Source organism: Thermobia domestica, chromosome 1 (genome assembly GCF_964235325.1).
Source record: "Thermobia domestica chromosome 1, izTheDome1.hap1.1, whole genome shotgun sequence".
Lineage (NCBI taxonomy): Eukaryota > Metazoa > Arthropoda > Insecta > Zygentoma > Lepismatidae > Thermobia > Thermobia domestica.
This window is the reverse complement of record NC_137454.1, coordinates 122,542,900-122,557,193: the sequence shown is the minus strand read 5'-3', so window position 1 is coordinate 122,557,193 and position 14,294 is coordinate 122,542,900. Positions and strand designations below refer to the sequence as shown.

Genomic DNA, 14,294 nt, shown 5'->3' with positions numbered 1-14,294 from the left:
GAAACAGATGCGAAAACTAAACCATGCTGGAAAGATAATTAGTTTCGTTTATTGTATATTTATTTATTTATTTCTAAAATAGACACAATAATATTTTTATGATACAAAGAAACAAGTATAGGTATACATTCAATTTCGATCGTATCTAAAGCAAATGAATAATTCACTCGACCATTCATTAATATATATATATATATATATATATATATATATATATATATATATATATATATATATAACATTCATCAGATATTATTAAGTTCAGTTATTGTCGTCTTTTACATATTATGACTCATTCTTTTGTGTATGTACGAGAAGCGGAACAAATCCATCCTACTTTGCTGGGATTTAGTGCTTGAGCACAGCCATAGAGTTTAGGCTCTGACCTATTGACTCTCCTCCCACGGTTCCATTTGATGACCGAAATAGGTTTTTTTTTTCATCGCAAAAAAAGTGATTAAGGGGAAGCGTTAAAGGGTTGGCCTCTGCTGTAAGGGATGGCTACAAAAATCAAGCCAGAAAATGTAAAGAGTATACCTAATATTACGTCTATAACCACAAATGATTTTAATTATAACATAATTTTGAAATAAAGATACTTGAAACAAAAGTTCTATTTTAGTTTAGTGTTTGATTACAGAACACATCCGCGGCACCCTAGCAATAAAATTGTAACATCAAACTAACCAACCTTACATGCACCTTTGAAAAGTTATTATGAAAAAAGATTCACAAGATAAGCAAATTGTATTGTGTATTATTCCAAGAAAATATTGTAAATATTACAGAGAAATGTATTCATTTTGTTATCATTATTAATACATTTTCCCGCGAATATCATAAAGGGGAGGGCGCACCGGGCATTTGCCCGATTGCCCGGCGGACGAGCTCACCACTGCATAGAATTTATAATTTAATGCCTGAAACGATTAAAATTATCCCATTTTCCTCTGAATTATACCTAATAGAGTAATTCAATATTTAAGCATGGACATGAAGCTTTAGACAGAAAAAAATGCATTCTTTCTTCTTCTTCTTCTTTTTTCAGATTACTATGAATCTTCTTACGGCCTAGTAGTGACGTCTGACATTCAAGGCGTTCAAGATCTGAACGGAAAAAGCTTTTGTAAAGGTTATTTTAGTGGTGACACAGCAGGACGAAATCCTTTTGTGGAAAACGTAAGTACTACACGAAAATCTGTAAACTAACTGCACATTCCGATGGCTGGAAGAGAAGAGGAAGAGAAGCGCGTCAATCGATACAGATGTCCAGACTCTCTGGAGACTTTGCAATGGAATAAACCACTCACCATTTCTTCTCCTCCCTCTCTTGATCTATCTTTTAGAATGCTGCTATGCGTAGAGAACCAGTAGTACAGAGCATATTACGAATTAAATTATAAAAAGCGAAATAGATAGTTGTTTATTAGATATTTTTCTCTTTAGTTATAGGACCAAAGTGGTTAACGTTCAGGAAGGAAACTTTATTTTCACATTAAAATAATATGTGATAGAATCATCAACAACTTCTCGCCATTTCAAATTTACACCAATATACGCATAATTACGAAGCTTGTAGCTTAAAAAAAAAAAAAAAAAAAAAAAACTTTTGATCGATTTAATTAACATGTAAAACAAGATTGTACTGTTTTCTGATACTCAATTTGAAAACCATAAATAACTTATAGGAGGTACTGCATAGCCAAAAATACGTAACAATCGTTTCAGTTCGTTTAGGCCCCATAGGTTCTGGGCGTTCATAACAAGATAAAAATAGGGCAGCATAACCCTCCCTCTGGCTAAGAGAAAATTAAATATTTTTAAAATTCTGTGAAGTTAACTTGTGGTTTTCTTACTGTTGTATTTATTTTAGTACCAGTTGATTGCCTGTAAAAACAGTGCTTGTAATATCAAACAAAATGTAACTTCTAATTTTACCTCCCACAATTATGCCTGTTACAAAGATGTAATGCTAAAATTTTAGGTAGGTATACGTTCGACCGTTTCTAGAACTATAGCATATGCCCATTGAAAAAGGATCTAGGGAACATAATTTGCTGCCACTCTCTCATCCCCTCTGTCATCAATAATTGTTCTTCATGCTTCTTTCAACGCTTTAAACTTTCATTTTTAAAAATGTCTAATGTTCCTGTATGACCGAGTGGCTTAGTCTCATGCTTTCTGTACGCGTGATTTCTGGTTCGTTTCCCGGTTGTATACTTGTGTTTTAGATACAAACGTCAGTGGTTTGGATCCACTGTAAATAGCAGGTCCCTTTTATTATAGCCTCGATGCTGAAAAGAAACGTCAAGTAGCATGAGCGCCCGAAGAAAATTCTCTAGCGGGGGTGGGCATCTCCATGGTTGTTATGTTACGTCTGGTATATAATATGGGTTGTTTGCTATATTACGTATATATTTTCGTGAGCCACGGCGGACCCGGTCCCCCTTCAGGCGCCCATATCAAGTAGCCAATCAATAAATTTATTTCCGGAGCGCCCTATTTCAGTTGACACATTGATTCAATATAATTCCTAAGTATACAGTGCAATAATTGAAAAGTACAATTTCAAAAATTGATTTTCGTGTAGTCAATGGATACATTCTTATGACTAGAATCCTCTAATTAAAATGAAAGAAAATATTAAAGGTTAACGTGAATGATTGCTAGTGATTATGTGGGTATTCTAGGTGACTACATACTGTACATCCCGTGGTCCACATGTTGTTTCCCGTGAAAGACAAATTTTTAAAGACAATATTATACTATTAAAAACGTGTGGTCAAAATCCAAAGCAGGTATCTTTCTCCATCCTCGTTCACAGAACTGAGTCTGCACGGTGTAGAAAGTGTATAACATTGTTCTGAAAACCATTCATGACTTTATGCCTTTATTCTGCAACGATTCACAACCGTTATGCAAGCTAACGGTGATTCCACGTCTTATTAATGAGGTAAGGTGCATTTTCGTCAGGTGTTTCTGTTATTTTGATAACAATCTGTATCTAATTAAAAAAAATAAACTTCAAATAAAATTGAGGGAGCAAGGGACTAAGTAATCTTGATCCTTCTAACTTCACGTAATACCATGACATCATTACGAGTATCAACATTAGTCAACGCATCATCATTTATCACAAACTAGAAAGAGTATGTAATCCACATACTACCGAATCTGGAGTTTCCTTAAAACATTTTAGCACTATTGACATAATTGCATCACAATTTGAACACAAGTATGTTTGTTCTATGATGAATTTAATGCGTGTGGTTCCTAATTGTTGAAACATGAAGTAAGGGTTACGTGTATTATGGTCAAAACTATCTACGTTACGTGTATTATGGTCGAAATTCGGTCCTTTTCCTTTGACCACGTTATTTTGAGAAGACTACCAACCGCGCTCGCCCGGTCTGACTCCGTCTGATTACTTTTACAAGGATATCTGAAAAAGAGAGTTTATGTAAATAAACCATGAACAACTTAAAAGAAAACATCAACAAAGCAATTCAACTAGCGACAGCACCTACAAGCGAGACCGTTCCAAATATGGTACGTACACTGGGTTCAACGTTCTCGAATGGTATTCACTTCCAGCACAGGTTGTGATGTCACAGATTATTATCTTCAAAAACATTTAAAAGCTTTTATTAAGATTCATTCAACCTGTTATCTTAATTCTGGAAACTGTTTATCTTCGTTGTACCTAATCAGTCAAAACATTTGTCAAACAATCCAATGTGTTTCATTAGTCGGTAAAACAAGAGAATAAAACAACAGGCTAAGTTTTCTTGTATTATTACTATTGCACTCCTTTGGATTACACAATAACGTTCATTGGGCACATATCCCTAAAGATAATCGACTTCTCGTCACTGCCGCCAGAAACAAAACGGATTGGCCACAGAAACAAAACGGATTGACCGAGAGCATCTTCACGTCGAACTATTTGCGAGCAAGAGGTTGCCCACTAGGTTGAAGAACCATTCTAATGTGATTGTAATTCATCGACGCAGATACATTCATTTCAAATTAAGGCCAGGCTAGCATAAGTTCCCATCATTTCGTTAAGCATCTTTTATAACTCCCTTGTCAGTTAGACAAGATGAGTTATCTGTACATGAAAGGAATCTTCATTTTACCAGAAGAATTGTGCGACCATCTGTTACCACAAACACCATTTCCCAAGACAATAAGAAATCATCGAAGAACAACCCGGGTGAAAGAGGTATTGTGCTAATTGCTATCGTGTTAATTTCCTTCTGGTTATTTTCCCCTTTTTACATTCCACCTCATCTAGTAATCCGAATATTTATCTCCATTACATCCCTTAATTTAAAAGTAATTTTAGAGTATCTTGAGAGCTAAGTTGACATCTCCCACCTGCAAAATATATATATTTAATAATAATAATAATAATAATAATAATAATAATAATAATAATAATAATAATAATAATAATAATAATAATAATAATAATAATAATTTTTGACCATATTGGAAACGTTATAGAATATTGTTTTATAAATGTAGTATAAGATACTAGTAAATATGTGAAAATATACACATTTCAGCTTCTCGTAGATAGTTTCTTTTGTAAGTCGATATGTTATACCGTATAATCCTGTGATGTTATTAGTTGCAGACAACTGTGGAGTATACATATCTTGATATTTATTTGTTTACTCTTCTAGTTTTTCACGAAGTACATAACTGCCCAATTCGACTGTGATTCATCTTATACAACTTTGGAAAATGAACTAAGAGGAATATCAAGTTTCTTCAGTGACTCTTGTTTAACTGGTAAATGGTCAGATGATAAAGAATTTGACATGGAAATGCGTAAGTATTTCATTCTGGCGTTTTTGTTTTATAACAGTTTCTCGAAATTTTGAAACCATGACCAAATAATGTAATCTCGCGGCTAAGGGAGAATGTATATTTATTCATTTATTTATTTATTTTCTTTTTAAAAAAACGTCATTGTTGTTTTTGCATAAGCTTTCAATGTTTCTATTAAGAGAATCTTGGCTGCATGGGCCAATAGATGAGTTTGTAACTATGAACAATAATACCACAAATAGGCTTCATTTCCGATTAAGTAAACCACACATTTGCATTAGGGGATACGGTGACTCAGTGGCGCGTGGGGTCTCTGGTTCAGTCCCCGGCCTAGTAAGCTTGTAGTGGACAATCCTTCGTCTCCCTTACCCTAAAGGGCATAAACGTGGGATGTTAAACTGAAAGATTTCTTTCTTTTCTTCTTCTTTTTTGGTTACATTTTGCATTAATTTTCTTACCCTGGAAAACTATCGGAAATAACTAGACTTATATCAAACGTACTGTAATCTTAATGAACATCTTCAATTCGGACTATTTCCACAAATCTATTTTTTAATTCACTTGTGTGTCGCTGAAAGCTGTGTTAGCACAAGTCTTTTATAGTTTTAACCGTTCGCTGCTGCCCTCGAATATATTTAAACGAGAGAAATTTCTGATTTTATTAATTATAATCACACTTCCCAGGAATTAACATTTAAAACTGGAAATATCTCCCTTTCAAACGTATTCCGAAGACAATATGGTAGCCAGGGTCTACTGTCTAGGTTGGCTAGTCGGCAATCACCAAGGATCCTTGGCCCCAAAGACTCAAAGCGATGCCCTCCCATACTGAGAGACATGATAATAAGAATAAAATAATAATGAATAAAATAATGAGAATAATTTTCTGTCTTTTAGGGTATTGAAAATTTAAAACATGCTAATTGCAACCAATATTAATACTGGATTATTTTTGTAAAATAGTTGATTTCGATTCAATGAACCTTTCGTTTATAGAGCTTTCTCGTGACTAAGCGGTTAGCGTAGGGCCTACGCGCCTTTAGCGTGAGGGACCAGGGTTCGATTCCCGGCGGGGGCTCGTGTGGTTCGGATTCCACGTTAATCAGTAGGTCCACGTCTCATATGCATTTTTGTATTTACAACTTTTGTCCTCTTACGTAATGACTTCATTACCTCTTACGTAATGGCTTCATTACAAAACTATACTTTTGTCTAATTAAATTCTCATATTCTCCGTACTAATCGGTGTCAGAATGCCAGTTGCTTGTAGTCTTGATAAGCTACGTAACGGAAGTAACGTTTTAATTTTTAATAAGGCTTTTTGTAAGGCTTTTTAGTAACGCCTTACATTTTTCTAAAGTAATTGTAACGGTAACGCGCTACAATTTTTAAGTAACATGTCTAGTTTGCGTTACATTTCGGATGAGTAACTACAATATATGTAGACCTATGTTTTTTTCGGAAAGAAATGTTTCTTTCCTGTAAGTGAATTTCTCAAATTGAAGCAATGGAGCATGAACTATATCAGTGACCGACAGTCAGTCACATTGGACACAGAGAAACAGATAACATCTTAGTGCCACTTGCTGTTTTTGGAAGATGAGTACAGCCTCAGGGAAACCACGTGTACTGATTACAAGCAACTGGAAGATTTTGTCATAGATTTTGACAGCTCCAAATCAACACATTCAGTGAGTAAACTGCGGGTGCAATGGTAGTTTAGTTTACTTTAGTTCGTGTTGTTTCATAAAGATGGAGAACGAAAATATTTTACCGTTCGAACATTGAAAAACGATACTATTTTCTTTAAAGCTGACGATAATGGTGGGAATTGCTTGTATGATAGGTGTTACTAAATAAACCAAATATTTCCTGAGACTTTTTTTTTTTTTTTTTTAAGTTACAGGTTAATATCATAGGATACTTCCACTTTTGATTAAGGCGGAGCGGAAGCTGTTGGCGAAATTAGACAGATCTTATAGGTCGTTAATATTAACCTCACAACATAAAACCCCATTTTTTTTTATTATTTACTTAAGGCTATTTGTTAAGCTCAGTCCAACACTGAAACTTAGCTAAAAATTTAAGTCAATGAAATATATTATAATTATGGAAAGTGAGCCAGGTATATCTAGAAAATACTACTAAATAAACTAACAACCACTTCCACGCTTTTTTTTTTTAATGACATGAAATTTGGGTGCGCGGTTTATGACGTCACAACTGTTGGACTCCGAAATTTATGCACTATACGAAAAGGCCTTCTATATACATTATCACTTTATGTAATAACGTTTTGTAGATACTATTTGCCTCATTTTCTAAATGTTTTATATTCTTCATTCAGGGGCGGCAAATTTCGAGGAGCGTCATCTGTCATAACTATGTATATAATTTAAAATAAATATTTGTTGTTGGAAACAGACTTCATAGTGATGGTAGTTAAATTTACTAAGCTGACGTTCTATTTGAATACTACATTCATAAATTATGTTTAGGTAGCATGAGTTTAAGATCACATGGACAATGCTAAAGCAAATGGTAAAACAAATCCCAGTATGAATTGCTCGATTGTTGATAAATACAAGGACTCAATTCTCGAACAGTAGCGAACGCATGTTCCATTTATTCAGTTATCAGAGTTTTGATATGTAAACTAGTCTTGTCTTTCGTCACAAACAAGTTCCTTATCATTGAAAGTGGAAACAAGTTGTTTTTATTTTATTTTTTTTAAACAGATGTAGAAGGAAAATCAAGAAATAATATAAAACAGTTAGTTGCACTGGAATTACGAACTGATAAGTTGAGATTGAGGCTCGATATTGAATTCTATAAAAAGGATTATCATCTTTCTTCTGCAGGTGTGTTTGCTTTATCTATCACTAAGACAATAGATTATTATTTAAAGAAAGAAAACAGATACAACGAGATTGTATTAGTAGTGTTTAGGTTTTTCTGAGTGCAAGTGCACTTTCCCTCCCCTTCGTTGTTCATGGTGGGATAGCATACTTAAAATCGTGGCTTTTTAAGATTTGTTCTTTCTGGAGAAGGAGGGCGGCAAATTACCTGTCTTCATTGTCTTTAAGTTATTCACTAATATATATGGGATGAGCTTAGGGAAGAACCTTAACATTATTAATGGTTTCTAAATGTAAAAATATTACTAACTCGTTTCTTCTTTCAGGGGAGAAATACCCTAATTTGTGCTCAGCATGCCCTGACACAGATAGATGCATGAGAGGAGAAGACCCAGAGATCCCTGTTCCTCCTCTTGCTTGCCTCACAATGGGAACAGCAGATATCACATGGACTAATGTAAATGATCTCACATCTTACCTCTCAGTAAGTTATAATATTAAACATTGTCCTTACATTATATTATTGAGTTTGCTTCTATTTCACGTATGTTTTGATAATCCTTTACTAGACTTTTAAGTCGCGTTATACCCATGCAGTACCTGGGTGTAATACGCGATTCCACAGTCCGTCGAGGACATTCCGTAACGGTTCGCGTCAATGCAACGTAAAACTTACAAATTAGATTATGATAATCACCATAGCACTTGGAATTACTTTTGTTACGATACAGTTGCGTAAAATTTTGCGAAGACTGCTACGGAATGACCGCCGCACATATACATGAGATTATAATTTTTGTTTGAATATTCGTGATTGAGCATCGTGAATATCTGAACAAGAATTTTAGAGGATGATTAAGGGCTGAGTTTTAGACTTCCAAACTATGCTATTCATAAATATCAGGAGTTTTATAGAAAGTTGTGTCAATCTATCGACAGGGGTTTGGGTACAAAACCTCGCTTGGGCAAAACCTCGCGGCCCAAAATCTCGCTGGGCCGAAACCTCGCCTGGCCAAAGCCTCGCCGACCAAAAACTCGCGGGTCAAAACCTCGCGAGCCAAAATCTCGCCGGGCCAAAACCTCGCCTTGTCAAAATCTCGTCATACCCAAACTCTCGCCTGGCAAAAACCTCGCGGTCCTGATGTCGGGACACAGAATCTCGCCTGGACTAAACTACGCGGGTCGTAATCTCGCCTGGGAAGAAATGTCGTCAGTATAAAACGTAGTCACTACGATTTCTTCGATGTAGAATGTTCTATATATTGCTATATGTATATATTTTGTATCTACATATTGCTATATGTATATATTTTGTAATAACACATAATTGCATTAAAATGATGACAAGAAAATATTCTAACGCGTGCCTTGAAAATCTATCCTATATAAAAATGAAAATGACATGTTTGTGGCATCATATTTCTTGGGCCACCCGACCGATCTCGATGAAATTTTCAACATAGTTGAGGTTCGAGCCTCGGATGTATTTTATAATTTCATTTTGACGGCACAACGAAGGGGAAGGGGATATATTTAAAAATAAATGAGACTTAACAACTCTTGAATCACGAGACCAATCTCGATCTAATTTGCCACACAGATCAGGTTAGAGCCTGGCATGGTTTTTATCATTTTACTTTGACGGGAAGGGGGAGACATATAGAAATACATAAAAATGAAAGTGGCTGTGTTTGTGACTTAATAACTCTTGAACCACTCGACTGGTCTCGATCAAATTTTCAACATATATGGGGTTTGAACCTGGGATGTTTTATTTCACTTTGACAGTGACCTTAGGAAATTCTAACAAAATCTAATAATATTTATGAAAGTATGAAATAATATCTGAGTTTTTATGTCCTTCGTTTATGTCTTGTAGGTTAAAGGAGACGTAGATGATCAGGATGAACGAAATGATGGAATAAAGAAAATGGGAGGAAATGGGAATACCCCAAGAAAGCCCACGCTCACAATATTTTGTATATTCTATTATTATTATTATTATTATTATTATTATTATTATTATTATTATTATTATTATTATTATTATTATTATTATTATTATTATTATTATTATTGTAATATGGAATTGCATATTAAGAAACTCATTGGGTAAATTTTAAGGAAAGGTTTTGGCCAAGCGAGATTTTGGTCCGCGAGGTTTTTGGTCTGCGAGGTTTTGGCCAGGCGAGGTTTCGGCCCGGGGAGATTTTGTCCCGCGAGGTTTTGGGCGGCGAGGTTTTGGCCCGCGAGAGTGTGGGCAGCGAGGTTTCGGCCGCAAGATTTTGTCCATATCCTATCGACAGGTATCAGAGTGGAAACGATCAGAGATATCGAGAAACGATTTTTTCAATGGATTCAGCGTCCGAAGAATAGGTTCCATCTCCTCCGTTAGCTTTAACCCTCTATTGAAACCGGAAGCGGTTCAAATTAACCCTATCTGTCAACATTTATCGACATATAACAAAAGAGGGAACAGATAACGACAAGCGGTTTTCAGCAATCGATTCAAGGTCTCAAAAGAATATATCATCACAACTGGTCATTTGGTATCAAAACTGGAAGTGGTTGAAATGTATTACTCTTCCGATTTCAATACTGATTTTAATAGAGCAGAAAAGAAAAGAGATATCGAGAAGTTAAAAAAAAAACAGTCAATTCAGCGTCCCAAGAATAGGTTCCATCTCCTCCGTTAACCTTTGTTCAAACTGGAATCGATTTAAATTAACCATTTCTGGTTTCAACATTTATCGCCAGAGAACAGAAACAGTAAGAGATAGCGAGTAATGACATTTGGTATGGATTCAACGTTCGAGGAACAGTTTTTATCTTTGGTCTTATTACTCTATTGGAACTAATAGTTATAAATGTACTACTTCAAGTTTGAGTATTGAACTCGCATAGTTTCGAAATTATTGAGTCTATTTGTAATTCCGAAGTCTATCTGTAGTTTTACACTGTGAAATGAAACTCACTTATTTCAATACATAGATCTATTATCTAAAATTTATATTTTTGAATCATGCTTTAACCAAAAAGTTTCGTTAAAACACAGTGCATATTTTAAGATATTTTCACTAGGCGACATTAGAACTTATGAACAGCTTGCATCATGATATGAGGTATTAAATTATAGGTCTTCGTAAGGCCCTGTTACACCCTAACATTTTGTATGACACATTCAAGTCGCATCGCCTAGAAGGAACATGTGAACAGTGAATATCACACTTTCTGTAATATATTTTATAAAGTATAAGAGAGCGTTCTATAACATTACATTAATTTCTTTACTACCTCGTATCCTATTGTTGCCCTTATTTACATATGAAAACCCCATTAAAAGTACAACATCTAAGATAAAAACCCTAATGCACTGTTAAAACATGTGTTGAAATTTCATAAAATCAATTATGTTACTGCTACACTTGAGAGACAATCAACCAACCAAGCGCTGAACTACTATAAAATATTATCCGATCCTCTATTAGGGTTTTTATCTTAGATGTTGTACTTTTAATGGGGTTTTCATATGTAAATAAGGGCAACAATAGGATACGAGGTAGTAAAGAAATTAATGTAATGCTATAGAACGCTCTGTACGAGTTCCCGTATTCTTTAATATTTTTATAGGGAGATGCATACTTCAAGCATGTATATTCACATGCAAACTCTTATTCCTATAGTGTTTTTCACTTTTAAAAAATAAATATTAATTACTTGATAATCTAATTATAATTACATTTTCATTACAGTATAGCACAACTAACCCTTTAGAGAGTTTCCAAAATTTTAGTTATTTGTGTCGAAACGGAGAATTGACCTCTCTTGTATCTCAACCCATTTGTAGCTGGGTTAATATGATTTGTCCTGCATTGGTGGTGAAAAGGTAAGTCTTAAGTTAGTATTTATTTCATTTCATTTTGGTCTTTAGTATGAAACCAGGGCGAATGGAAGATTAAGCATCACCACTGCCTTATTAGACGATAGTGCACAAAGAACATTAAAATAATTGTTATTTTTTAAAAGAAAATCTTAATCGACTTCGCATATATAACCCACTTATTTTTTAAAACTTTACGATGTCCCGAAATTTTGCAATACAACCCCTGTGCTGTTATGCAACCATAATCACTTTAAAGAATTTTTTCAATGGATTCAGCGTCCGAAGAATAGGTTCCATCTCCTCCGTTAGCTTTAACCCTCTATTGAAACCGGAAGCGGTTCAAATTAACCCTGTCTGTCAACATTTATCGACATATAACAAAAGAGGGAACAGATAACGACAAGCGGTTTTCAGCAATCGATTCAAGGTCTCAAAAGAATATATCATCACAACTGGTCATTTGGTATCAAAACTGGAAGTGGTTGAAATGTATTACTACTAGAACAAAGTAGTAGCTAAGCATGCTACTTTGTCGTAATTAACCCAGCATCCATTGAGATGTTGTATAGCCTAGCTCCAAAGATTACAACTCGATCCTAATGAAATTTATGTGGGAACACCAAGAAGGTATACTTTTTCTGGAACTAAAAGAATAATCAGAATTGGTGCGCGTATGTCAAAGTGGTGCGTGAACATTGAAAACCTCCTCCTTTACTTTGAAGGTGGTTAAACAATGAGATAGAGCATCTACAAACTGTTATTAAATTGAAGTAATAACTGTTTTCAGGTCTTTACTTATAAGTCAGAAATCTAAAGCACAGTTTGTGACACCATGATTGTCGAGAACTTTCCGCACTGTATGAGGAGTCTTGAAAACAAATAGTGTATTAATAGCATTTTCTAAATACTAAATGTCTTACTTCCAAAAATTATCATTTTGGTGGTTGTTGTTACTTACAAATTGTTTACAATAAAAACAGCTTAAGAATAAAATAATAAACAAAATCATTATTGATTCTAATACTTTAAGCTCGATGCGATCCAATGGATGTTCTTGAACTGTCTTATGAAAACCAGGGAACTATTTCATATTAGGACGACAAGACTAAAGCACTATCGACTCAGAGGGACTCATCAGAGAACAGTAGATGCCTCCGCTGTTTCTATTTTCTGCGTTATCTCTTAATGAATCCTCCTTTTACCTATTTCCAAATAAATGCATTCAACAGGCCCATTGAATAAAATTCCTTCTTATACAGACCCATATACACAGCCAGGGTCACAGTAGCGCTGATAAACTGTGTGGAGGCACAAAGAAAATTGTAAGAAACTAATGGAGGGATAGCTACATTGTATATCCATGTTCTTGTCGATTATCGGTGCTGGTGTTTGCCTTGCATCCTACTGTAAACAGAAGATCCTTTCTCATACAGAAGATCTTTCCCATAGAAATTGTTTCTACTTGTTCGAAATACGTCATATGATGACCCTAGTATTCGACACCAAGGTTCCTCTGATGTTCGCTACTCTGGCCGTGTCACTTTCGTAATTACTGTTGTAGAACCCTCCAAAATTTAGTGGTGTCTCGATGTTTGCGATACTACAGTGTCCTTAGTTTGCAACACTGTGTAATAAGTGTAGAATTGTAATTTTTCGTTTTACATGTAGATTTGAAATATGTAATAACCTGATGTAATGCCATTTGAAAAATACAATTTTATGCTGGGCTGGCAACAATGTTAGACTGGTGATATTGATGAGTGTGCCAAATAATGTCCCCCTACCGATATTTGCATGATACGAAATTTCAGCGTTTGTATTTATTAGTTTAAAAATTACAGAGGCGTACCACAATAAATGGTCCATCCTGTATATGAATTGCTGACAAGTTTTGTTGCTACAGTTGTTACAGAAAGATTAAAAAAAAAAAAAAACTAAGATTGAAACTATGGTTAAGTGTATTATTCGCGTCTTTTGATTGATTAATTTTAATTTTGCATAAATCTGATTTTATAGGAATACACATACGGAATCTATACAATGGCTTCGGAATATCTTGAAAAGGAAAGGAAATATACATCAAAGAAGATTTTTAAATATTGTTTTTCTTGGAAATGAATCATCTTACCTTCATCCACGAGTAGGATTGTTGCCTGAATACAGAGATAAAGCAGGTACGAAACGTACATTTTCTTTTCTAATCAAATGACGAAATGCGGTGGCTGAGTGGTAGAGCGTTCACCTCTGGTGCTAGGGGTCCCGGGTTCGATCCCAGCCCCCGCCAACTTGAACTTTGTGGTGGGCAAACACCGTGTGCGTGGGTTTTCTCGGGGTTCTCCCGTTTCCTCCCACTTTCTTCATTCCACCATTTCATTCATTACTCATCATCACCGTCTCCTTTAACCTAACCGGCATAACCGTGGGACGTAAAACTCAAAGATTTCATTTAATTTTTCAAATGACGAAATGAAAAGAGTTAGTCCTGTCTTTTCATCGGTCTTCCACTAATTCACTTCTCGAAATACTTCAATTTCAGTAATTTTATTGAATTACTTTTCAACTATTTATTTGGAAATAGCTTCTCTCTCATATTTATGTTGTGCTAAGTTTTATGTTTTCTTCTGAATGCGTTTCGTTATTTTTCAATTTTAAAGGCAGAATTACGAATTGTATTTTATTCTTTTAAACTTTAATTTTGCACTTTAAAATATTGG

The 14,294-nt window shown here is 34.8% G+C and overlaps 1 protein-coding gene across 2 annotated transcripts in view; it reads left to right on the top strand.

The window, feature by feature from the left end:
* LOC145688531 (transferrin-like) overlaps positions 1 to 14,294 on the top strand; it is a 92,891-nt gene that overhangs the window by 59,476 nt on the left and 19,121 nt on the right. For both annotated transcript variants that reach the window (XM_081762904.1, XM_081762909.1), the window contains exons 4-8: positions 1,049 to 1,179; positions 4,692 to 4,839; positions 8,024 to 8,181; positions 11,450 to 11,583; positions 13,597 to 13,754. In XM_081762904.1, the coding sequence (XP_081619030.1) occupies positions 1,049 to 1,179; positions 4,692 to 4,839; positions 8,024 to 8,181; positions 11,450 to 11,583; positions 13,597 to 13,754 (729 nt within the window). The remainder of the gene's footprint in view (positions 1 to 1,048; positions 1,180 to 4,691; positions 4,840 to 8,023; positions 8,182 to 11,449; positions 11,584 to 13,596; positions 13,755 to 14,294) is intronic.